The 27789-nt window shown below is 40.5% G+C and overlaps 1 protein-coding gene across 3 annotated transcripts in view; it reads left to right on the forward strand.

Moving 5' to 3' along the window:
* Positions 1–27371, forward strand: part of LOC149523542 (uncharacterized) — a 929974-nt gene extending 902603 nt beyond the window's left edge. For all 3 annotated transcript variants that reach the window (XM_089782251.1, XM_089782250.1, XM_089782252.1), the window contains one exon: positions 18849–27371. In XM_089782251.1, the coding sequence (XP_089638377.1) occupies positions 18849–18908 (60 nt within the window). In that variant the 3' untranslated portion in view covers positions 18909–27371. The remainder of the gene's footprint in view (positions 1–18848) is intronic.
* The last annotated feature ends 418 nt before the right edge of the window (positions 27372–27789 follow it).

The following is a 27789-nucleotide window of genomic DNA, read 5'->3' on the forward strand; positions in this document are numbered from 1 at the left end:
TACGTCTACGGAAATTTTTGGAAAGCATTACACAGTTCAGTTGCAGGGCTATTGTATGAAAAATCCTGAATGTAGGTGTTAGCAGCTGGCAGTCAACCTCAAAGAGTGAGTATTATGCAATTTCTTTGTAAAAGGTAACAAACAAACAAACATGTAATACACACATGCACAGAATTGTGAAGAGCATTTGGAACACTTATGAATGATTTTAAACCAAATCTATTTGATAGTAAATTTACTTGTTTTTCTTACGCAGACTTCCACCATTTTTTGCATATACTTGAATGTAAGGTTTCAATGTAACATTTATATTTCTATCCATGAGCGTATGCACACATGTAAACACATTCCTTTCTGATCTTTTTTTGAAAAGTGATTTCTTAGTCTTTCAAGAGTGGCCTTACACCTGTAATGTATCAACTAGATTCTCTTGAGAGCTTAAAAAAAGAGGCAATATTTCAGTTCCTTTACAAACACTTCAGAGCGTTGTCAGCAAACAGAAATCTGAGGATCCTTAAAGCAGTCTTCCAGTCCTCGGATTAAGTCTGGTCTGGTCTCCTCAGTTAGTTATATTCACATCAACATATAAAATATCAATATCCTGGATTTTCCATCATTATTTTCCACCTAAGTCTAGCTAAGTCAGATAATAATTTACAAAGCCTCACCTCACTGAGATAAAATCTCTATTTAATGCATTTAACTAATATCTAAATATAAATTCTGTGGGCTCTGTAGCCTTTCAGATGACACATTCTTCCCTCCCAGCACCCCCTCAAGATTCTTAAGGTACTCTAAGATGGACTATGAGAAAAGCTTATGAAATAACAACTCATATAGAGAAGATAGATAAGGAATCCCTGTTTTTCCTGGCTCATAATACAGGAACAAGGAGACATTCATTGAAACTAAAATATAGGAAATTCAAAATTGATAAAAGGAAGTACTTTTTTTTTTTTTTTTTACTCAACATGTTACTGGACTATGGAACTCACTGCTACAGGAAACTGTGGAGGCCAAGTTCTTACCATGACAACGTGACCCTTTGGAGTTAGCAGTCTGAAGGGGACCTCCCAGGAATTATTCCAGAGCTCTATGAGAGCGCCAAACCTGTGGATTCATTACAGGAGGATGTTTACTAATTGCATGAGCTTACTTTTGGATACTTCTGGGCCTTTATGGCTCAGTTGCATTGCCCTGCTCTTCAAGTGTGCACAGAAAAAGATGATCAAGCAAAATCTTATCCCTCCTCCCCTCAGTTTTTCCTCCTTTCTTTGGACTTAGAAATCAAATACTGCACTATAAAGCATGTGGCTTAAACTGACACTAAAACTGATGAGCCTGGTCTATACTAAATCAGGCAGGTCGGCTTCAGGTACACAGCAGAATGCTGCTACACTGTTTATTGTCAGAAATAATGGCATTGCACAAGAGGGTTTTTCCAGTTCCTTTTAGCGCAAGAGCCTCTTCCACAAAATGGCGGCTCATTAGGTATGAGGCTTGGCGATATTTCATGCTTAGCCTCATTTGCATACCTCTGGCGCAACAACCAACCTGTGTAGACATAGCCCCAGAGTGTTGGTCTTCTCACTAGTGTACACATGCCCAATGTGTCCTCCTGGCAAACAGAAAAATCTCTAAGAAAAAGGGATATGCTGCATTTACCTGCTCTGGCATTCCAGCACCATCATTGTCAGATAAGGATTTAGAAAGCCTCATCTCTCTGAGTTTTATCTCACTGAGACAAAAATCTCAGTTGTAAAAAGGCTTTTACAAAGAGGATGACTATTAGTTGGTCTCCATTTTCAGTGAAGGTAGGATGAGAAGTAATGGTCTTAATCTGTGGCAAGGGAGGTGTTTAGGTTAGATCTCAGGAAAAGCTTTCTAACTATAAAGATAATTAAGCGCTGGAACAAGCTTCCAAGGGAGTTGGGGAATCTCTATCATTAGAGGAATTTGAGAACAGGTTAAACAAATATCTGTCTGGAAGGATCTACACATAATTGTTCCTATCTCAGTACTGCTAGACTAGGCCCTGGTCTACAGTAGCGAATTATTTCAAAATAACAAGCAGAGAGTCCACACTACCAAGCCCGTTATTTTGAAATAACGGACCGGGTATTTTGAAATCTGTTCGCCTGCTTCCCTTGAGTAATAACACTTATTTCAAAATAGATATTTTGAAATAGTGCGAGGGAACATCTACACAACAGGGCTTAACTCAAAATAAGCTACGCAACTTGAGCCATGCTAATTTCATAGCTTATGTTGAAATAGTTTATTTCAAATTTGGGCAAATCTACACAGCACTTATTTCTTCTCTTGACTTCCTGTACTCCCGTATAGGAGTCAGAGAAAGCAGTTCCCCAGTTTGACATTATTTCAACATTATGTTGAAATAACTGCTTGTGTGTAGCCGCAGACTATGTTATTTTGGAATAACGTCCATTATTCAAAATAGTGTTGCTGTGTGGACTTACCCCAAGTGTGGTCGCTCCCTACTGCTGCTGTTTCAAAATAACTATTGCCCAGAGTAATTCGAAGTAATTATTCCCCAGTGCTTCCTGGGGCTTTAAGTCAGGGTCGTGTGTCCACAATAATGGAGCCTGCCTCAGACTAATTTTAAAGCTCTCCCATAAGGGAACACACTCTATTTCAATTTTGTTGTTTTGGGAGTTATTATTTTGAATGTAAGTTATTTTGAAATAATTTCCTAGTATAGACATGCCCTAGATGATCTCTTAAGGTTCATTCCATCCCTGCAATTCTATAATGTTATAAAGTTGTTTATGATTCATCCATCCAGGCATAAAACTCTACAAAAATAAATCCTCATATATTTCTGCATAAAAACATATCCAAGAAAGTCAGGATCCGCTAACTGATGTACCACAAGCATGACATCCAGCTAAGTTCATCAGTTAAATTATTCATTACAAATTACACACTCGGTTCTAGTAATTTATTAACATTAGTCAAAGGATGTTTAAACAGAAAATAGAATAAGTCTTCATATTAATCATATCAAATACTATTATTGGTAGTTTATATCAAGTCAAGTCAAAATGATGTTTCGGTCTCTTCATGTAAAATGTGGATAGTGACACACATCAAAAAGCAACATCCATTTATTGAAACCAGAATGCATAGAGTTTATCCTGAAGGGATTTATGAATTAATAAAAAGTGTTTTGGAATGGTATCTACTCTATTAGGGAGAGATGTTGATAATGGAATTTCTGCAAGAACTTTCATAGGGATTTTTCCTGAGACTCCAGTAGAGAGTGTACAATCTCTCAGGGAGCTTTTAGAGGAGAAAGCCGCTGTTGGAGCTGAGGGATCAGAAATCTTCAAGGATATTTGACCTGAGGGAATAGAAAAGGAAGCTAAGAGATAGCTTTGTCCAGAGAGAACTGGACAAATAGAAATAGAACCACCTATCAAAAGAGGGGAGGAAAAGAAATCCCACACACAATGCAAACAATTAAAAGTATATAACAGATACAAAAGAGTTTTGTAGGGCTGCAAGGTTGCAGGCACATTTATGACATTTGCTTTTAAAAATGTATGAATCTTTGCATGAGACCTCAGAAGTAAACTTGACATTCCTGTTTTGGAACAAAGTAGGAGTGTGTTATTAAACACTTTAGTTTTTATGAGAAACAATGAACATTCCTAAACACAGAAGAATCACAGACAAATGTTTTATTTAAAAAAAATGAAAACAGCGTTTTGTTTCTCTTTTTGTCCTCTTTCTAATAAGTTAAAGATGAACAGTATGCATGATAATTTCTTCTAATTCAAGAGTCAAGATATAATGAATTTTTTTGAAGAGCTGGCCCAATTATTTTTGAATGAAGGACTTTTAAAGTTAACCCAGACTGAATTAGGAGAAGGAAAGAGTGCATGTTCTAAAATGAATTGGCAGTTCTTCCTGGTTGAGTCCCTCCATTCAAACTTCAATTAATCTGAAATCCAGTGCAAAATTTGCTGCTAGGTAGTCTAGTATTTCATACTTCCTTAAATTTTCCAAATGGTCCCCATACCATTTTTCATTAGGCACATTCCTGTTTCTGTCTGTGCATTACACCTAGTTAAGCTATGTAAAGCTTTGCTGAATCAGGTTCTGATTATTTGTGTGCTTAAAGTTATGTACTTCAGTGCTTGGTGATTTGGGGCCTGTGTCCTTGGTTTACTGGAGATGTAAATGGGATAATATTGTTACATTAATAATACAGTTTAAATATTGCATCTTGCAGTAAATCCAAATTTGAGATGACATGGTTTCTTGCCTTTGTTTTATTTCTGGGACATCAATACAAACTTGTCTGCATTTCGTGGCTGTGCACTCAGCACGGCTAAGCGATGTCACTGCTGCTGCTGCCTGTGCTACTGTGGCTACATTTCTCTTTGTACTGTGTGAGTTACTGCGAATCACCCCATAGTGTAGCCAAAACCTATGTGTAACTATGACAAAAAATTGAATTTTAAAACCAACCTACAAAATTCTGTAAAAACTATAGCATTCTTTACTAAATACTATAGATTTTTTTAAAACGGCTATAGACCTCTTCTGGTTTCATCCCTGTTAATTTCTATTGGACATTTCTGTGAGGACTGCATTAAAGTAGTTTTGAATCCCATGCTATTTAAGAGTCAAGCTGCTACATAAGAAACAGGAAATATTAAAAAAAACAGGACTAATATTGTCTGATTCTGCCTTAACAAGAGTAAAATGACAGAAAAAGAAGTAAATGATCTTCAGTTAATTGTCTTCTTTCTTTGTAAAGAAAGCTATGACCTCATAGCTTCAGAAGTGCTCAACAATCCAAAGCCCCCGCTGTGAACAATAAACATCTGACACCTTCATATAGATGCTTAAATGGAAGCTGTTGAGTGCTAAGATCTGTAGAATATCTGGCCAGTAGGTTGTAAAATATAGATGTGAGTTACAGAAGAAGCATTTATCATCTTTGGATAAAATTCAACCCAATGCTGACAGCCAACTCAATGCCTATTTGAGGGGTTAAGTGGGACGTTATTGCTGACCTCTCCTTTTAGGGTTACATAATGAAGAGGATTGTACTCTGCCACTGTGAAATTGGATGGACACTAGAGCATGTAAGTTTTTGCAGCCGTCTTTTTATATACTGTTGTGTACAATAAAAAGTTGTTCACTTCTTGTTGAATGAATGAGTGAATTCTCAGCATTTCTACAGCATTTTTTGTGAGTCCCAAAGTGCTTTACAAACAATAAATTATTTCCCAAACATCCCTGTGGACTGGGGTATTATTTTATATCAATGAATGGGGAAACTGAGGCAGAAGACGGTTTGTGGTTTGGCAACAATGTGGCAGAGGTGAGGAAAGACCTTTGTATTTCTTCTAGACATAAGATTGTCCTTCCTGAAAATGCCTTATCTAGGCAGAACATTGTTTCTAATTCTAAAGTATTCCTGTACTAAAAATAGTCTCACATAGGCTGCCTTGTTGTATTAGGAAATGCAGCACATTGATTTGTTTATAATGAACCGTCTCTTAAATAACTGCTTATGCTGGGGCAGTTCAATACAAAATTTATTTCCCACTAAATAATAATAAATAATAAATAATAGTAATAATCATAATTTATTATTATTATTATTATTATTTTATTTTATTTTACATGCCAAAATCAAATCAGCAAAAAGACTGCCTAATAAGAAGAAATGGGGTATGTAGCCGTATATTGTAAATCACTTTTTAAAGTATACCACATTCTGAGCACAGAAGTATCTTCGAGGACTATGCCTGATGTATGTTTTAGACAACAGTTATAATAGAATCCAATGTTTTGGGAAATGGACAACTTCTGGAATTGACTTTATATAATCAGCCAGACTAAGAGAAAAGACAATAGACTTAAAAATGTTGTAAACAGCATTAGCTATGCACTGGCCTTTGCATAAGAACTTCATCTTTCTCTGCTGCAAACATTCCTGATTGTGTTCACAAGTAATTTTTTGCCTTGTGATGAGCATGACCTCTTCACCGCTGCTGCGATCTCTTGCATCGCCAGCATATAAGCAGGTTTCTGCTGCAACAGCGCGTCTATTGCCCATAACAATTTTGAGCCTTATTCATGTCTATAGTCACTCAGTCCCAACGCACTAACCTTTCAAATGGTTAAAAAGCTCTCACCTCACCAGACTTTCTTCTTCAGAGAGTTTTTCCTTCTCAGCTAGCTCTGCACCTCTGCCCACAAGCTGCCTCCCTCCTCCAGCACCATCTTCACTCTTCCACCTTCCTCCCCACCAGCTGAGATGTTGATTAGCTGCATGTAACCAGACATGGTCAGGAAATTGTTGATGCAACTTATCTTGTTGGAAATGCAAATTTTCACACAAATGGATTGGTTTCAACATCCATAGTTTGGTGAATGTTATCTGCTGTAGCAAGTTCATTATTGCCAGGAATGAATTTTTAAAGTGGGATAAGATGCTTCAAAGTCCCAGAAGAAGTTTGGGAACTTCACTGGCTGAGGAAGTCAAGCTGGTCTTTGGACAGGATGAGGGTGGAATTTCTGGTCAAAACTATATGCATAAAATACAGTCATGAACGAGAAAGAGAGATTGACCCCTCAGCTCAGAGTAGCTAGGGTACACATCAGGGAGATGGCAGAATCAGACTCAAATCCTGTGTTGACTCCAGAGTGCAGGAACTTCTGTCTTCATCTCCTAGGTGAATTTCTAAGCCATTGCCTACTCTGGAGTTTCTCTCTTTCAATTACAAAGGGGTTCGGTTTTGTTTTGTTGCAGAATGAAAACAAATTGGGAATCCCTGAAATTTTTCATGAAATGCATTTTTTTTTTTTTGGCCAGCTTTGTATGCATCTCCTGCTGAGGCTGTGTGGCTCTCTATTCCCCCTTTAGTGACAAGATCATGAGTAGAGGTGTATGGTCTGCTATGTGGGTATCTTTATATGTACAAAATAGAACAAATAGGCCATCCATGTCACCAGTTCCTGGCATTCAAAAATTATGTGTCTTTCCAATATTTCATCCCTAAACATAAACTTTCTTTAAAATGTTACTTTATTTAAAACATTAAAAAGTTATAGTTAAATAGCTTTAACTTTTATTTAAAAAGTGTGAAAGGAGGCTTGTGACTGAGTAGAGCAGCATCTAATCCAAAAGCCTATGTTTTGGAGATGCTGGCGAGAAAGGCATTGTCGAGCTTAATTGAATTTACTCCACTGGCATCAGGTGTGAATATTATAAAGACATTCTTATTAGGGTTATCAAACAATCAAAAATTAATCAAGAAACTGGGCAGTTAATAATAGAATATCATTCATTTAAATATCTTTGATGATTTCTATATTTTTAAATATATTGATTTCAATTACAACACAGAATAGAAAGTAAACAGTGCTCACTTTATACTTTTCCTTGCACGTATTAACACTGTAAAAAACAAAAGAAATAGTATTTTCAAATCGCCTGTAACCCTTCTTCTGGGTAGACCCAGCAGCAACCAGGATTGTGTTCAATATCTAGGAGTTCATCTCACACAGAATCAGCTCGAGCCACTCAACTCTGGAAGGAGGGAGGCTTGTTCCTCTGAGACTTCTTACAATGATGATGTCTCTCCTGCAAGCACTGGTGTCATATTTTACAGTTCCCACATTTAGGGGTAGCATGATCTGTTACCTCCATAACAGCTCCAAATTAGTTACAATAAACCACATTCTATTCCAACACTGATCCTCCATCAGCCCTGGCTGAATTGGATTTACATAGCCACACCTCGGATTCCTTCCCCCTCCTGGCATGAGCTGTATTTACATATCAACAGTTAACAGTTACTTATCTTGCAGAGCTAAACAAATGGAGTGAGCACTCCCACCCCCAGGGCAGCTCTCTTCTTTTAGCTGGCTGATAGCAAGTAGTAATTCAGCCCTGGCTTACACACCTAATATAAATACTGTAGTGCAATCTCTTTATCATGAAAGTTGAACTTACAAATGTAGAATTATGTACAAAAATGCATTAAAAAAGAAGATAAAATTTAAGAGTTTACTAGTCCACTCAGTTCTACTTCTTGCTCAGGCAATTGCTTCAACAAGTAAGTCGGTTTACACTTGCAGGAGATAATGCTGCCCACTCCTTGTTTACAGTGGCAGCTGAAAGTGAGAACAGGCATTCACATGGCATTGTTGTACCTGGCGTCATAAGATATTTGTGTGCCAGATGCACTAACGATCCTTTTCATGCTTTAACCACCATTCCAGAGCAGGTTCAACTCAATAATGGTGCAAGCTGTGTGAACTGATGCACATAGATTTTCATTGTCTGATGCAGGTGCAAGACCCCCACTAGTGATGTCACTGGGTTGACCTGGGGGAAGAGGCAGAGTGGGGCAGAGCAAGGCTAGGTAAGAGAAAGGATGGAGCAGGAGCAGGGAGGGCCATGGAGAGATGAGGCGGAGGGGGGACAGTGTTCCAGCCCTCCCCCAGATTAAGGATGGCACGGGAAGAAATCATGGGAGAGCTAATCACATGGCCTGTGCTCCCCCTACCCCATGTTCTTCCTCACCAGTCATCACTGCTGACTAAAAAAATGCCATGAGAACACCTATTTTTACTTTCAGGTGACAATGTAAATAAGAAGTGGGCAGCATTATCTTCCATAAATATAAACAAACTGGTTTATTGTAATGATTGACTGAGTAAGAGGTAGGACTGAGTGGATTTGCGGACTCTAAAACTTTACATTGATTTGGTTGTGAGTGCAGTTATGTGACAAAAATCTATATTTCTAAGTTGTACTTTTATGATAGAGACATATCACAAATAAGTGAGCACTGTACACATTGTATTCTGTGTTGTGCTTGAAATCAATATATTTGAAAATGTAAGAAAACATCCAAAATATTTAATAAATATCAAGTAGCATTCTCTTTTAATAGAGTGATTAAAAATATGCTTAATCACAATTATTTTTTATTCACAATTAGCATTTTAAAGTTAATGGCATGCGTTAACTGCAATTAATCACCAGGCTTAGTTCTTATTTTATTGTAGTCTATTTTATTAAGTTTAGCTGGGAACTAACATAGCAATCCTAGCCACCACACTGGGCAACACTTTGTTGTAGAGGTCTCCTGGACATACTGTTTTGTAATTTTGGAATGTTTTCTTGCATGGGTGTAATTTGTAGGCAGCATCAGCAGCTAAATTACCTTCATTCAGAGAGAGAACGAGAGACTCAGGCCAAGTCTACACTGGCACTTTATTGTGCTATAACCTTCTGGCTCAGGGGTATGAAAAAACATTCCCCAAATGCAGCAAGTTACAGTGCTGTAAAGCACCAGCGTGGACCAGGCTACTGCACTTGTAGCCATGCACTTGTGCTGTGGCCACAATTTCAGTTTAAAGCCCTGCCGAGGCTGCATTTTAAACTGTTAAGTGTAGACGAAATCTCAGGCAGAACACGTTTCCCTTGTCATGTGCCCCAGGGCTAACACAAACAGTGTCCCATCTGACAAGAAGCATCTGTTTCAGGACAGTTAACTTTACTCTATCCATTCTGATAAACAGAACTACTAAGATTGCAGTATCTGCAATAGCACCATCTAGAAACTCCCAGTACTCTTATTCATTCACAGAAAGAATCCTGTAAGCAACAAAATTAAAATATTACTCTTAAAATACTAGCAATTATATATTTTCTCCTTGTGACTGCTGCAAAACGTAGTGATATGAATCCAAGCAGGGAAAAATATTGATTTTTTTTTATTTGTTACATAAATAGCCAATCCCACGAATTCAAAAATTATGAGCCAGGCCCCACAAAATCATGAATTTGTTTAAAAACAGATTTTTTAAAAGGAGATCTTTTTCCTAACTAGTTTCTAAGCCATTAGGGGTGTGTCTAAACTACATGCCTCTGGCGACAGAGGCATGTAGATTAGGCTACCCGGCATAGGAAAATGAAGCGGTGATTTAAATAATTGCTACCTCATTTAAATTTCAATGGCTGCCGTGCTGAGCTGATCAGCTGTTTGTCAGCTCAGCGCGGTAGTCTGGACGCTCCACAGTCGACATTAAAGGCATTTGTCGACCGCCCAGTTATACCTCGTGGGATGAGGTTTACCGGGGATGTCGACAAATGCCTTTGATGTCGACTGTGGAGCGTCCAGACTACCGCGCTGAGCCGACAAACAGTTGATCAGGCTCAGCGTGGCAGCCATTTAAATTTAAATGAAGCGGCAATTATTTAAATCACCGCTTCATTTTCCTATGCGGGCTAGCCTAATCTACATGCCTCTGTTCTCAGAGGCATGTAGTCTAGACACACCCTAAGATTCCCCTTTTCAAATTTTCTCTGTAGCCATGAAATGTACTCCTTTTTGGACAGAAAGCTGAAATTACCTCAGAGTCTCCTCACTAAGGGTCACCTTTTTGGACAGAAAGCTGAAATTAGCTCACAGTCTCCTCACTAAGGGTATGTGTACACTATGGGACAAGGTTGACATAAGATATACAATTTCAGCTATGTTAATTGCGGGACTGAAGTCGAAATACCCCAACTAGACTTTTGTTGCTGTCCACGCTGCAGGAAGTCAAAGTGTTCTCCCTTTGACTTCCCTTACTTCTTGTGGAAGGAGGACTACCAGCATCGACTATTTGAATTAGCTGTTTGAATTAGCTGTGTTAACTAGACCCACTAATTCAAACTCTGGAAGATTGGCAGTGGCAGCTTCAATCTTCTCTGCAGTGTAGACTTACTCCCAAAGGATCTGGAGATTTAAGAAATGTATGAAATATTTCAGGACCTACAATAAAATAATGTGAGTTGGCAAAAATGCTACAAGTTCTTTCTGCATAGGAGCAAATTTCACTTTCAGAAAATAAGTTCAAATTTTCAGAATTTATTGGCCACCGGTGTGTAGTATGTATACACTACAGAGTTAGTTTGAACTAACGGACGTTAGTTCGAACTAACTTTGATAGGTGCTACACTACCGCTCCGCTAGTTCGAACTTAATTCGAACTAGCGGAGCACTTAGTTCGAACTAGGTAAACCTCATTTTACGAGGATTAAGCCTAGTTCGAACTAGCTAGTTCGAATTAAGGGCTGTGTAGACCCTTAATTCGAACTAGTGGGAGGCTAGCCCTCTCCAGGTTTCCCTGGTGGCCACTCTGGCCAACACCAGGGAAACTCGTCTGCCCCCCTCCCGGCCCCGGACCCCTTAAAGGGGCACGGGCTGGCTACGGTGCCCGTGCCAGGTGCAAGCCTGCCAGCACCCAGCCAGCAGACCCTGCACCTGGCACGGATCGAGCCACCCACTTGATGCCCCCCAGCCCTCCCCCTCTTCCCGGGACCAGGCTGGCGGCTCCCGGGAGCTTGCCCGGGACTGCAAGAGGCGGGCACCCGCCTGGGCTAGTGCGGACATCGTGGACCTCGTCCACGATCTCTGCACTAGGCACAGGAAAGTGGCCGGCTTGGGCAGGAGAGCTGCCAGCCTGGCCACCCAGGAGCAGGTGTGTATGAAAATCAAGGGGGTCCACTGAGACCCCCGACCCTGAGCCCTGAGCTTACAATGGCCGTCCTGGGTCAGACCAAAGGTCCATCTAGCCCAGTAGCCTGTCTGCCGACAGCGGCCAACCCTAGGGACCCTGGAGGGGATGGACCGAAGACAGTGACCAAGCCATTTGTCTTGTGCCATACCTCTACAGCCTTCCACAAACCTTGGGCAGGGACACCACTCCTACCCCCTGGCTAATAGCACTCCATGGACCCAACCTCCATCACTTTATCTCACTTCCCTTTAAACTCTGTTCTAGTTGTAGCCTTCACAGCCTCCTGCAGCAAGGAGTTCCACAGGTTGACTCTTTGCTTTGTGAAGAAGAACTTTCTGTTACTAGTTTGAAGCCTGCTACCCATTCCTTTCCTTTGGTGTCCTCTAGTCCTTCTTTATGGGAACTAATGAAGAACTTTTCTGTATGCACCCTCTCCACCCAACTCCTGCTTTTAGAGACCTCTATCCTGTCCCCCCTCCATCTCCTCTTTTCTAAGCTGAGAAGTCCCAGGGTATGTCTACACTACCCCGCTAGTTCGAACTAGCGGGGTAATGTATGCATACCGCACTTGCTAATGAAGCCCGGGATTTGAATTTCCCGGGCTTCATTAGCATAAGCGGGGAGCCGCCATTTTTAAATCCCCGCTGCTTCGAACCCCGGGGTTCGAAGCAGCGGGGATTTAAAAATGGCGGCTCCCCGCTTATGCTAATGAAGCCCGGGAAATTCAAATCCCGGGCTTCATTAGCAAGTGCGGTATGCATACATTACCCCGCTAGTTCGAACTAGCGGGGTAGTGTAGACATACCCCCAGTCTCTTTAGCCTCTCTTCATATGGGACCTGTTCCCAACCCCTGATCTTTGTAGTTGCCCTCCCCTCTCCCAGCCTCTCTCTTCCCCTCTCCCACCTGCTTTTCCCAGTCTCCCCCAGTTTTGTTCAATAAAGACAGATTCCATTTTTGACCACAATTGTCCTTTATTTTGTACATCAAGAAAAGGGGCTAGGGAAGGGTAAGTGGAAGGAGGTGAGGGAGGAATGGGGTACGAGCCCCTGATAGGGAGAACTGGGCTGGCTCTGCGGGCTTCTGGGGGTGGAAGCTCTCCTGCAGCCCCCCAATTGCCCCCTCTCCCCAGATGGCAGCCTGCGGCAAGTGCAGCCGGGCTGATGGCCGAGTGGTGTGATGTGCCCAGTGTGGGCACTCCAGGCACTCCAAGCCAGGACTGGTTTTCAAGCGGGGCACCCCTGAGAACTGTCTGTCCGGGGTGGGGGTCGGGTCCCTTTAAGCGCAGCCCTCAGCTAGCCTGAGGCAGCAGTTCCACACTCTAAATCCTAATCTGATGCCCTGCCGGCACTGCTTCCGGCCATTCTTAAGCCCTGTTCAGGGTCCACTTAATGTGGACATGCTAGTTCGAATTAGCAAAACGCTAATTCGAACTAGTTTTTAGTTCTAGACGCGTTAGTTCGAATTAGCTTAGTTCGAATTAACTAATTCGAACTAAGTTAGTTCGAACTAACTCTGTAGTGTAGACATACCCCTCGAGAGGAACTGAGAATCCATGGCTGCTAATTGTTGCTACTAAGTCATCAGTCGAGTTATAAAGTTATCTAAATATATGTGGTATGTACTTTAAGAACATGCTTATACTTTTTATTGTCCTGGTCATTACACACAGCTGCTATCTATGATCAAGAGAAATTGAGTGAAAAGTCATTGGACGAAGTAGATGATTGGTTGTATTAAACAAATCATGCATTGTGTTTTAGCTTCATAAATGGAGCTGCGGTTTTACTGCAGATGGATGATGCTATTGCTATGAGAAATGAGGACAGAAATTGATAAAAACAATTAATATGATAGAGATAATAGTTGAGGGAAGCAGTTTCCAGTGACACCAGAGAAAGTAATACATATCCTCTTTGTTATCAGCAAATTAAAGGATCACTAGAGGGCTGTTACCCCTGCTTGCTATGCTCACCGATCCCCCTCTCTCTGGGGGTAGGGAGCCCTGGCTGTCCTCCCGGCCACTGAGGCCATGACAGCCCTGGCTACCTGCCCCACAGGTCACTCTGTCATCCTGCAGGACTTTATATATATATTCCACGAGGAGTACAGATAGTTCGGATTAAAAGCCTAATCCGAACTAGCTACTCCGTGCCGCGTGTAGCCGCGCGGCACGGGGTTCGAACTGCCGGCATTTAAAAATGGCGCCGGCCGGCTTTATGCAAATGAAGCCCGGGAAATTCAAATCCCGGGCTTCATTTGCAATTGCGGTATGCCTACATTACCCTCCTATTTCGAATTAGGAGGGTAGTGTAGACATACCCAGAGAGAGGAAAGAATAAGGTACAATAACATACATAGGACCAGTTCCATTTGTGTTTTGAGTTCTAATCCACATTGACAGTAAATGTCCATTGATGTTACTGTGTAGACTGTGCTTGTTGATCTATAGAGGGGCACAGGTATGTGAGATTTCTAAACTACACATCACACCTAATCCGAACTATCTAGTCCGTGCCGCGTGTAGCCGCACGGCACGGGGTTCGCACTAGCCGGATTTTAAAAATGGCGGCGCCGGCTTTATGCTAATGAAGCCCGGGAAATTCAAATCCCGGGCTTCATTAGCAAGTTCGGTATGCATATATTACCCCCCTAGTTCGAACTAGGGGGGTAGTGTAGACATACCCTAAAATACATATTAGGGGAGTTAGGTTCCCTATTCTGCTCCTCTTTGTGCCGTTTCATTTACTTACTGTCTCTTTGACTACTTATTTACTCTGATTCTTTTAGGACTTTCCTCTGATCCACTGACAAGAATGTGAGGTCACCATGAAAAGTTAAAGCATTTTTCATGCTCAGCTGAGGACGTAATTTGTCCTTTGCTTTACTGAGGCAGACATTTCAGGGAGGGTAGAGTATTTTCATCCTTACTTTCAAAGTAACTACTGAGGTTTCAGAGTTGCTTTGTTTTGTAAAACTATCAGGATCATCACAGATTAATTGGAGTCCTGTGTGACCTACCTTGTATTGATCTCTAAGCAAGGTTAGACTAATACCAAGGTCTTCAAACTATGGAATACTCGTGGTCTGCAGAGCCCTTCCATGAATTGATGTGTGGAAATAAATACTTTGAGAGCAAGATAGTGGAGGAAATTAAGGATCAGGTGTGTCTATGAGCAGATCTCGCTCATTTACAAAGTAGTCTGAAAAATAAGAGCTTCAAAGGGGTAGTCGAGTTAGAGTGCAACTAGAAAATCTTAAAAAAACACACATAGGGTATCTACAATGCAGAGTTTTTCCAGAAAAAATACACTTAGGTCCCCACTGCACTTGCATTCTTTCGACAGATAGTTGAAAGAATGCAGGGGGGGTTCCGACAGCGTTAAACCTCTTTATACAAGAAGGAAGCCTTCTTCCAAAAGAGCTCTTTCAGAAAAAGGCATATGTGGATGGGGAAGAGGGTTTTTTTTTCGAAAGAAGAAGCCTCCAGGAAAAACCCAGGTGCGCTGGTTGCCACTTTGTCCTCAGTAATCACAACTTAAATGCGCAGAGCTCGACAATCTATGTAATCTACTCGCCCACGGAAGAGCCGGGTTCGGGCGATCTGTGAATGAGCAGAACTATCTGAGCATGCACAGAACACCGGACAGCGTGGCTCGGAGAGTCCTGTAAATGCAAGATAGCATCTAATCAATGTGGGCACCGTCTTTTGAAAAAGCAGATCACTTTTTCGATGTGCTTTTGCTGTGTGGACTCTCTTTTTCAAAAGATGTTTTTTCGGAAGATCTCTTCCTGAAAAGCTTCTTCCGAAAGAAGCCTGCAGTCTAGACATATCCATAATCTAGTAGCACCTTAAAGACTAGCAAAACATATAGATAGTATCATGAATTTTCATGGGAAAGTAAACGTTCAGATAACCCATACAGTGTTCAGTGTAAAAAACTAATGCTCTGGATAGCTCAGTGTTCTTTAATGGACAGTAGAGCTGATCAGGAAAAAAAATGCTTTTCAAAAAATGTTTTATAATTCACTTGTCAAAGCTAATGATTGGATATTTTTAAACATAAAGTTGAACTTCATGGAAGTCAGTGGAGCTATGATATTTTATATAAACAGGATCAAGCTTCTTAAAATTTGTTCTAAACTGTTTGCAGTACAGTATTACTGCCTTTCAAGCAGGCAGTTATATTCGTGTAATATTTTGTTTTCGGTGATGGACTCTGGAAGTATTTTGTCTTCAACATTGACACTCATTGTCATACATATATTGGGAGCATGTCAGCTTTATGGATCTAACCCTGTACTCTTCCCAGTGCTTTCATTGATGTTCTCTTGTGCACTGCGTACCTTAAGGCAAAACTCACATCAGCTCTCAAGTGCGAGCTTAATCCCTCTCCTGCACTTGGAATGGATGTGAGTTTTGCCTGAGGACAGAGTCCTGTCCTTGAAAATAACAGCAAACACTGTGCCTGACTTAGCTATTGTCTTTGGGGTCTGTCTGGATGAATGGTGTGATAAGCTAAATGAGATACTAATTTACATGATAGTAACAGATGCAAAAGAAAAAAAAACCAGAAGAGTGAGTATGACACAGAAATAGACCGGGGCCAGGATATTTAAAAATTCCACATCGTGGTTTTGTTTTTTAGGTCAAAATGGATGTTCTGACATAAAAATGAGCCCTTGAAAGGAAAGGTCTTCCAGAGATAAATGATTTTGAATATGACAGAGAAAGCGTGGTCCTTCATGGATATGCTGATTGTAAAATTGTTTCTACAAGCATTTCAATTTTTGCAAGTCGCTGAAGAAATAAGGTGCTAACTGAAAATGTGCAAAACTGAACAACGTGCATACATTTTTGAATGCATTGAATATAATAGTCTTTTGCATCATATACATTTGACCCAGAAAAATAACACATAAAAGGCCCCAAAACAAAACATTTTACATCTTGGTTTTAGTTCTGTTTTCCTGTTGTTTTTAATTTACATTAATTAAAGTTAATTAATTTAAGAAAAGCACTGCAGTTTTCTCATAATAAACTGAGAAGGTGAATAAAAGCTTAATGGTTATGTGGCAAGAAATTATACGGGAACGCCCCTCTCCCCCTGCCTCCTCCCAGGCTTCCAGCCTTCAAAAAACTGAAGTGACTGTAAGTGAGAGGTGTTTCCTGGGATTTGTAAAGGCTTCAGGAAGTGTCCAGTTGTGATCCCTGCACAATTTTATAGGAAAGTTAAATTCTTTCTTCTTCAGCTTGGTTTATCCAGCGTGAGACAACAAAAATGTAGTACAATAAATCATTTAGTGTACTTTGTTTTCATTGTAGCTATTTCCCATTTATGCTAAATGGGGAGGTGTGAACCTTTCAGCATGACAAATCAACATGACCTTTTATCAAAACCCAGGTACACGTTTTTCAGCATTTGGATGCCATGGCATTTTAATAAAACACAGGATGAATTTTAAAACACAAAGTGTTTTATAAGTCAGGTAGTGGGAGGAATTGCTTGTCCTCACTTAGCTGGAAATATGTGAGTATATTTAAAATGTTCTAGAAGACTTCTACCTCAGCTGCTATGCACTCTTTAGTAGTTGCTGATAGTAATTTTGGATTCTATTTGTTGTTTGCACAATTTGAAGTAATTTGATTCCCCAACAGAATCTAAAGTACATAATGAAATATTTAAAATATTTCATTTTAGGGCTAATATTATAGACAGGATGGATATATACGGTCTAATGTCATGTCTGCCATGGGGAGAATGAGCAGAGAATCGACTGTTTCTGCCTTGTGTCCTCAATGCACGCATTGCTCAGAAATGTCATCAGAATGTAGTTTTACCTCAGCCATCTTATTACTCTAATATCCTGGGACCAACACAACCATAACAACACTGCATGCTGCCTTCAGTGTGACTCACTGAATCCCAAAGGACTGTGGCCAATCCTTTAAAACATTGTGTGCATGAAGTGGGTTGGACTCCTCACTCACATCAGTAATCTCAGAGGGGTAGCTGTGTTAGTCCCTTCCAGCTGGTTGGGCTAAGGGGATGTTTAATTGTTATGTAGACTTTTTGGCTCAGACCCTCCCTCCACACAGGATCCTAAATGCAGGTCATTTGTCAATCATCTAGTGATGGCTCGTCTGACCTGTGCTTAGCTTTGTGGTGTAAAGGGGTTTCCAACTGAGAAGATACGGGTTTTGAGAGCATGTTAATGAGACATGAGGCCACAGAATGTGGGGCTCAAAAGCACAAATCTGTCAGTGTTTTTTTCTGTGGCTGAAATGATTAGACTCCGGTAAAAATCAATTAAAAAATGCTGGTTAGAGCAGGGGTGGGGAACCGGATGTGGCCCCTGGCTTCCCTGGATCCAGCCCCCAAGGCTCAGGACCCCCCCAAGATTGGGGAGCCCATGCTGGCGCTCCAGCCCTGCCTCGTCTGCCACCTCACCTCGGGGCTAGAGCACACAAAATCTACTAGCCTGGGCCCCCCTGAGTTCTGGGGTGTGAGGGGAAGTGTCTTTCTGCTTCTTAGTCAGGGGGCCATGTCTGTGTGGGGTGGGGATTTTTTTGTTTAATTTTTTTTTTAATTCTCTTTTTTGTGGTGGCCCCAGCTGATTTTTCTGTGGGTCAGCATCTCTTGACACAATAAATGTTCCCTGCCTCTTGTTTAGAGCTTATACATTTGTTCCACCATCCATCAAAGTTTAAATAAATAAGAACAACTTGACATAAATACATGAAAAAAATTCTGTATTTTCGAATTATTTTGTCTCACTTAGAGATGTGTAGTTTAAGAAGTTTAATCAGCCTAAATAGAGTCAAAAGTTAATGCATAAATAATAACTATAGGTAAATGATTTCTAATTCTCAAAAGTATTCTACCTTTTCATTGGTAGAGTCCTGCTTCCTAATATTCCACTCATCTTGTGGGGATTATATGTCTTCTTTAATATGAGGTTTCTACAGTTCGATTTTTCAATTCTCCTCCTAGTGCAGGAGACAGAACTTAGCATTTCAACAGTTCCCATATGTGGGTGCTGTTAATGCCAGATTGCTCACAGGGTCTATATTTCATTCAATGGTGTTCGCTACATCTTCATGTCCAAGCAGACGTAGTAACACCAGGAGGTAATGGCTCCAATAGCACGTAAGAGAAACGTCTAATGACTTGAATGGGAGCTTTGCCTGAGTCATTAGGCTCACACTATGCATTTGTATCTAGTTCATGATCTCTCATTGTCTATTTTTGTTTGTTTTGTTTTGTTTTTCTCCTTTGCCAGATGGTATCCTGTCGGTTGAGTTTTGTGACATCCAACCCTTTTTTGGTTGAAGGAGGTTAGCACAGTTATCTCCCCTGCCTTGTACATTTGTGGCAATTCTACCCAGAATGGAGATGGTGTGACTGAGAAGCAATAGCATTTAGCTGAAAGCCTGAGCAGGATAAAGACTGCGTTCTCTGATTACTGACATCTTGATTCCGTTGTTATTGTCTGATGAACCATTCCATTTTTGCTCATTCAGATTGAAAAGCTATTCCTCAAACTGCACCTAAATGAATTAATTAAGTGGCTACTTCCTGTGCATTCTGCATTTAAAGAGTTCATGTTTTTCATTTCCGAAGCCATGAATCATGGAAGGATCTCATTTTGTTAGGTATCTGTTGTGTTATTGTTATTCTTCAGATTAAGGTTTTCTTCCTCTTTTAGAAAGGTCTAAAGGAAGGATAGAAGCTTCTGCTGATCTTATTTTTATGAATATATTTTAAAATCATACTCGAGTTCTCTAAATAAATCCTATTTTGTTATTTAATTTCCAGTATGTCTTGAAGATTTATTTTTCCCTCTCACCTGTGCAAAGCAATGCTTGAATTTTCTCAAGGGGTATGTCTACACTACCACCCTAGTTCGAGGCGTACAAATAGTTTGGAATAGGAAGCCTAATCCGAACTATCTAGTTCGTGCCGCTTGTAGCCATGGGTGCGGAGTCCGCACTAGCGGACATTTAAAAATGGCGGCGCCCGACAACATGCAAATGAAGCCCGGGAAATTCAAATCCCAGGCTTCATTTGCAAGTTCGTATGACTACATTAACCACCCTAGTTCGAACTAGGGTGGTAGTGTAGACATACCCAAGAAGAGTGGAAGAAAGATGAGACCTTCATCCATGTTGCAAATGGGTGCTTATTATAGAAAAACAGCTGGATCTGAAATCATTTACCGAGAACTTCATACCAAGTGCCAAAAGAGGTAGAATTACAGTTCACAGACCCCTAACCACAGGATACTGTAGACAAGTTCTGGATATAAAGAATAGTAACTGGTGGCACAGACATTAGGGGCAGATGGTAGGTAAGCTTAGTTAGCCATCAGATAACAGATTTATCTCTTTCTTGACATGATCTGGAACTAAATTAGTGATTGAGAGGTCAACAATTTTATGTTCTATTACCTATCCCCAGGTCCATCCACGCCCCAGTAAACTTTCATCTGATGTCTCAAACAAGATTAATATTAGACAAAAATGTGAGGATAGTTTCACAGAGGAACTTTAAACTCAGAGGCAGAACTGCAAAATCCTGTAGGTGCAATTTCTTCCCCTTTGTTATGTCATTTTCACTGGTCCTGGTAAAACTATTAAGAATGGAGTCTGTTCCTCATTCCAAAACTGCTTCTGCACTACAGATGCAATAACAGGTGGGGAAGATTATTGAATGCACAGACATTATCTACATCCATCTTATCAATAAATGTGTCATCAGCCTATTTGATGCAATTACATAAAGGTGCCCTTTCTTTTCAGAATAGTGAAACTCTCCAATATGAAATACATCAGCTGATCATTTTGATGTCTAGCTTAAATGATAGTACCTTAAAATGCCGGTTAAAGGAAGTAAAAACAACAGTAATTTTTAACACAGTGGTTTTCATGAGATGTTCAGTAAACTGAATGTTTAATGTTTAATTTTTAAAAACAATAATATAAATATTTAAAAACAAAAGGAGTGAGAAGTGCAGTTTCCATGGGGATTTAAATGAAACGTTTCCCTATAAAGCCTGCCCGCCAAAGGTTGTTTATGAAGAGAAACAACATTTTCTTCCCAATGATTTCCTTCAGTACAAAAAATAAAAAAAGAAGAAAGGGATTGACATAGCATTATAAAAATTAGAGAAAGGAAAGATCTATCAGGCTACCCAGGCTATCTCTCTGCCAAGCGGGGGGTTGATTTTGACCTAGTGAGTTCTGTATTTCGGATTATCCCAAAATTATTTTGTATAGAAAATCAACATGAACATCCACTGCATAATGAATTATTGTAATTAGATAACGTTTATATTGTGGTACCATCTAGAGTCCTAAACCAAGTCAGGCACAGCACAAGTATAAATTAAATAACAGCCTCACCCTCTAAGAATTTTTATTTTACGACCCCGTCCTGCAATGACATTTGCACGTGTTTATCTTTATGTACAGTGAGTAACCCCAATGGGACTTCATTGGGATTACTCAGAGTGTAAAAAGTTAAGTAGATGCATAAATCCTGCAGCTTGGGGTGAGACTCTTGAATATCATTGAGTCTCAGACTCTTGCTCTGATTGGATGGGATTGTTTGGAAAGTCCATAGCCACACTTTGGTGCTCCCAGAAATAACTACAATGAATATTTTCTTTTGTTTTTCTTATCATGGAACAGTCTTTAGAAGTCCTATTACTGCTGCACTATGTGAAAGGGTGAATAGGAGCGTCAGATTGACTTTCTACATGACACAATAGAGGCCTATAAAAATGAATTACATCTCTTATTTGTGTCATCTCTAAACTAAATATCCTAATCTTTTTCAATCACTCCTCATATGCACATGCTGGTGTAAGGAGCATTCATGTAAGAGTTTTATCTCCGATGACTGACTCACAAGCAGTGAGTAAATCTATACTGTTTAACACTATGTGGATTACATTTGAACCATATTATAATGTTGATCTTTGCAGTAGGTCATAGAAGCAGCTTCCTAACTGCTGCTGTTTTATATTTATCGGTGGCTATTTACTCAAGCTTTGGAATTCATAAGCAGTTTAAATAAACTCAGGGATGTATTGGATTTCTCAGCTAACCTATTGGCTTTTGCTAGCTTTTCTCCCTTTAGTATATTCTAAAAATGCCAACTCCACACAGGTTTCTTTGGTCGTCTCCACATACTACTGGTGCAGATACGGTTATTTTGTCTTTGGTTTTGTTTTTCTGGATTTCATAATTAATTGTAAAGAGCAATTATTAGTTTGCTGATTATAGAGTAATTTCTGCATCTGTTAAAATAATCCACAGCCAGCCTGTCCCAGATTCTGGGATATGTAAAGCCAGGAGGTCTTCACTTTTGTGAGTGAGGCAAATGTTTTTCATTCTTCATTTCTATATATATATAGAAAATGAAAGTAAATGATTAGCCATAACTGCAAGAAATATATAGTTATTTCTTAAAGAATGTAAACATTCTAAAGAATGTTTTTTCTCCAAATATAAATAATTATGTGTGTACTATAAATATGTGTAAGTGTGGGTGTATGTATGCCAACTATATATTTGAAAGAGTTTGTATGTGTGTGTCTGTCCATCTGTCTGTTCAAGAACAGCAAGAGCTAGTAGGCAGCTTCCTCTTCTCATAATTTAAGCCAAGGTAAGGGTTTGGTTGTGCCAGGGAATGGGATGTGCCCAGAATGGGATTGCTTCCCATATAACCATACAGAAAAGAGACAGAATTGCCAGGCAGGTGAAAGGGGCTGGCTGGGGATGTGCCCCATCCCAGGCGGGACAGTGCCAGCCCCAAGCCTCTCACCTCCCAGGTGCCCAGCTCCCCTCCCCCAATTCATATGGGAATGTTGCTGGCTGTTCTCCTTCATCATGGAGCCAGGGGGAAGTACACAGTTTGCTTCATTGCTCACTCTGGCTGGGTAGTGCAATAGGCAAATGAACCTGGACCTTCCCTAGCTGGGAGACATGCACTCTTCCCCCGGCTGTGTCCACTGGAGCTATAGCAGCCATGGAGAAGTGCTTCTCACCTGGTCCCAAGCTGCTATGGTAAGAGGGCTGGGGTAGTTTTCTTCCAGGGGCAGCCTGCCTACTGAACTTTCATTCCCCAGCCCACCCCAGAGCCCTGATTGAAATTAACAAAAATTAATTAAGTTAAAGACCTGAGCAATGGGGATCTTATTTTGTGAACTAGGAAGCCATGTGTGGCAAAAGCTACCTACTATATGTTTGAGAGGGTAAAACAAAAAGTATGTGAGTTAAGGACCCGAGCAACACCGGATAAATCTTGCATATGTATAAAGAAATCTATTCTAATGTAGATTCTAAGAATAGATCTCATGAACTACAGTCTTCTCAGAGGAACTTTTAAAGTTGGAATATATACTCCCCAATATGCCAAAACATGTAGCATTGTTTCTGTGTTAATAATACATTTATTTTATAAATATATGCAAACACATTATATATCACTCTGACATATAACCACAGCTTAAGTGCCTTTCGGTACAATTCACCTCCCACATACACCACCTTACTGAATTTCAATGAGTAAAAGTGCAGTATGCAAATAAACTGAGGCATTGTTCGAATTGTGGGTGCATTATGAGAGAATAAGGAACAAGAGGGATCAGGGAAGAATAAGAGGGATGAGTAGCTGATAGCTAGTATCCTGCACCTCCTAATCTTGATCTATCCATAGCAGAGGAAGAGTGGAGAGATGTAAAGCAGGCACAAGAGGAAAGCAAACTACTTCTAAGGTCATGGTTTCACTATTATGTGTATACAGAGCTATATAGGCAGAATTATGATTGCCAGGTGAGTTGAGTGGGAAGGCAGAGAGTACAAGTTGAAAATCCGGGACTTTCTGATCAGCCATGGTCTGGCAGGGCGATGGATGTTGCTGAACCAAATTGCCCTAGAGGCAGGAGTGGGAGCCGGGCCGGCATCCCTGGCTGGGGAACCCCGGGAAACTCCCAGTGACAGCATTGTCATGATGGGGAGCCCCAGCCTTAGGAGCCCCAGGGAGAAGAGCCAGCAGAGGGGCAGCCAACAGGGGAGCATTGACTTCTCCTCGTCCAGCAAACTCCCAGGTCCCAAGGGTGCCAGGCCAGGGAGGTCCAACCTGTACAAGGGAACACATTTTTAAATACAAATACATATTGTAGTATAACTGCTCTAATTTGCACTAATGATTGAGAAACCCTCAGAGATTTTTTGAATCTTGCCAATGTCTGAAATGCAGCCATGTATGTTCCTGCTTGGATTGGATTTACTTCTTGTGATAAGTGAATTTCTCCACCCACCTTTGAAAGTTATATCAATGCTTTGTTTAGAACTACAGAAGCCCATTTGGAACTTGGTTAGGTTCATATAGGCTATGGTCAAAGTGAAGGTTCAAAGTGGTGTAAAGCACCTACTTCTTAGGATTACATCCAACACAGTGGCTGCCACAGAGCCTTATGGACACATTTAAATTGCTTAAACCTTATTTTCAGTTACAAATGCATGTTTGAGCATATGCTGAGCATATACTCAAAAATGCAACTTAGGAGATGACTGCACAAGATTTTTTTTTTTACTTCTAAATTTTTGTTAAGGCGAGGGTGGATGTTTCCCAAACTCTTGTTCCAGGTTATAGTTGTTTGCGTTTTCCCCTATTACTGCCCACACTACCCAGTTCAAATTTATTATCTATCTTGACTCAAGTAGTCAACTCCAGGTAAAAAAGTCTAATGTAGAAAAATCCTCACAGAGATACCAGTAGGGCTGTAAGGATGTTTACCAGAGATCCACTTGTGTCTCTGGCGCTTGAAAATGGTATTACTTGTGATTCCAATGTACTCTCATGGCATGGTGTGTCTCAGGTAATAATTTCGAGTCACTGCCATTATCTTCATCTTTCACCACGGAGTTCTGGTGCTTCACAACCAGTCTGCTGTCACATATTGACACCAAGAAGTGCATTTTTCTAGGATTTCCACAAACTGGATATCAGTGTGATGGGAAGTCCCAACCTGCACTGGACCTCCAAACACAGGCCAATCATCTTGGGCACAGGAAGCCAGGTTCCCTTTTCTCTGCTGCACATCCTCCAAGTGGAGAGCTCATACAACAGGAGGCAGCCCGTGTCAGCTGGGAGAAGGGGGAGAGGCTGGAAGAGAAAGAGATTACACAGTTTGCTCTTGCAAGTCCTCATACGATAGAACCGGAGGACCTGAAATTCCAGCCAGACAATTTGCCATCTTCAGACACTGCAAGGCCATCAGAGCTGACATGTGCTAAGGGGGCTACCACAACCCTTATTCTAGCCCAAAGGGAAGTAAGACTAATAGACTTCTACTCTGACCTGCCCAGGAGACTGCAGTGCAAACTGCTTCCTGCTTCACCCTGCTCAGGGGGGCTAATTCCCCAGATTATTTGCTAGCTTTGCAGCCAAGCCAGGAGACTGCAGAGCCATAAACTACATGCCTTCCTGCCCTGGGTTTGCCATGTGGCAGGGGACTAAGGCTACTCTGCCCCAGCTGGTAGGCTGAAACACACACACACAGGCATGAATGCATGCGTTGCATTATCTGATTTTAAACACAGATTATCAGAAGTGTGCACACAATTCTGAGAGTGCCTCCTTTGCATTCACTCATTGGCCAAATCAGAGATCAATACTTGCAACTATACACACAAGGAACTCTGTCTTGTTCTCTTCAGTCAGATACATCCTAGTGAATGTGGAAGTGTTATGAATGGATAACAAAAGATTGTTAGAATAACTGGCAACTCAAGAGGCCTTGTCTGAATGCTAAGGAAATGCACACAAGTAACATGAAAGAAGATGCTAATTTTATAACATGATTTGTGTTTTTGTTAATCAGAAGTGCTAGGGCCTAATTTCTTGCTCCGCCAGTTTCCCTGCATTCCTCCAGTGGTAGAAAGTCCCTTGTGTAAAGGAAGTTTCCGGGTGTTGTAGAGCAAATGTAGAGCCATCTCTCCAGGGCCCTATGTATTATATGTCCCAGTAACATCCAGCTTCCAGACAGGCCCCTCTTGAGTGTTCGGGCAGTCAGGTGTAACTTCAAGTAACTCTCTAATGATTGTTTTCTCAAGTGAGTTTCTGAATCTTCCATAATCATTTTTCCTCAAAAGTGAAAGTGAATGTAAGCCCTAAATCAGTACACTCTTTTGTTAATTAGCATTGCTTAATTATGTCTCTACATATCTAAACTACAGTGGTGACAACTTCCTCAGGACAAGTATAGAAACATTACCAGATTTGGGGGTGTTTCTGAGTGCAGAAACTGATTGAACTGAAACCTCCTGAGACAATTCCCAGGTGAATCTCATAATTGCCCAGTACCCATTGGCTGAATATCATTAGCTTTTACCAAATTAACATCAGAAGACAAGGAAAACCCTCTTTTTATACTCAAGGAAGCCTGACAATAGAGAGAAGTTGTTTTCTTGCAGGTTGGAATGGTTAGGGGCTTAAGAACATCATAATGGCCTGCAATTGATTGACAGTCATGGGCAATTGATTGCTGGCTTTGTGAGCTGCTGAAGCTTATATCTGTGATTAGGACAATGTATACATCTTGAAATAGAAGTGAAAGGTTATATTTCTAGTCTGCTTTAGATTTTTTTCAATAAATGTAAGAAATGGCAATATCAGACTTGTGTTTGTCTATTTATATATGTCCATCATAATCTTTGATCTTAGCTTACTAGTCCTCTTTCCCCACCACCATCAAGCATGGTATAGCCAAGCTATCATTTACAAGTCAAGGTAATGCATCTTTGTTTCTTCTCTAGTTTGAAAAATGGAGCTCTCTCAAAATTATTATTGCTTTAAACCTATATAATAGAGCGAGATCATGATTCCACTTAGCTGTGGTTTAATAAATATGGAACATGGGATTTAAAGTGAGGGTGGTTTATAATGTAATAGAAGAGCTGTATTCTATAGGTTTACTTGCTTCGTGTGGTATTTTTTTCTTCTAATAGAAACTTTTCAACTGCTTTCAAAGAGAGAGAAATCATTTTCTTTGCATATTTCAGAGGGGTAGCTATATTAGTCTGTATCTTCAAAAACAACAATAAGTTCTATGTCACTTTAAAGACTAAAATCATGACTGGTGTGGAAAAAGTGAACAAGGAAAAATTATTTATGTATTCCCACAATATAAGAACTAGGGGTCACCAAATGAAATTAATAGGCAGCAGGTTTAAAACAAACAAAATGAAGTTTTTCTTCAGTCAGCACACAGTCAACCTGTGGAACTCCTTGCCAGAGGATGTGGTGAAGGCTAGGACTATAACAAGGTTCAAAAAAGAGCTAGATAGATTCATGGAGGTTAGGTCCATCAATGGCTATTAACTAAGATGGGTAGAAATGGTGTCCCTAGTCTCTGTTTCTCCAGAGGTGGTGACAGGGGAGGGATCACATGAGGATTACCAGTTGTATCCCCTCCCTCTGGGACATTTGGTATTGGCCACTGTCGGCAGACAGGATACTGGGCTGGATGGACCATTGGTTTGACCCGATATTATGGCTGTTCTGATGACAACCAGGTTTATTTGGGAATAAGCTTTTGTTGGTAAGAAACACTTTGTCAGATGAACATTTGTTAGCATTTTTGCATATACTTTCTGTGTGTTCACTGCATAGCTCCCAGCAACTTGATTAATAAAGATTTTGGAGCACTTCTGATTTGTTTCCATAACTGGTCTTTTCGTATTAGTTGGGAAACCTGAAAAAACAAGTAAACAAAGTCAATTGGTTATTAAATAAAAACAACGAGCCCTGTGGCACTTTAAATACTAACATATTTATTAGAGTATTGGAGCATAAGCGTTTGTGAGCTTGTCAAAATAATTTGAAACCTGAATTATAGCAACCTTGTTAATCTTAGCAATGATAATCAAACTAGATGAGCTTAGAGCTGGGTGAATAATTAAATAATAAACCATTAAAATAATTGGGTTTGTCTTCGTCCTCCCAACCAGCTTGTTTTTTCTTTTTGAAAACTTTCAGAAGATGAAGTTTTGGAGCAGGAGTCTGAAACTCGTGGTCCACAGACCCTCTGCAGCCTGATCAGTTCCACAATCCAGCCTGCATGTGGCTGCCAGCTTATAAATCCCTGTGGCCCTGGGGAGGGTGTCCATAGCCTTTCTCCAAGCCCCTCCTCTTCCCACCCGTGCTGCACC

Source organism: Pelodiscus sinensis, chromosome 15 (assembly GCF_052426305.1).
Source record: "Pelodiscus sinensis isolate ZL-2025 chromosome 15, ASM5242630v1, whole genome shotgun sequence".
Classification (NCBI taxonomy): domain Eukaryota; kingdom Metazoa; phylum Chordata; order Testudines; family Trionychidae; genus Pelodiscus; species Pelodiscus sinensis.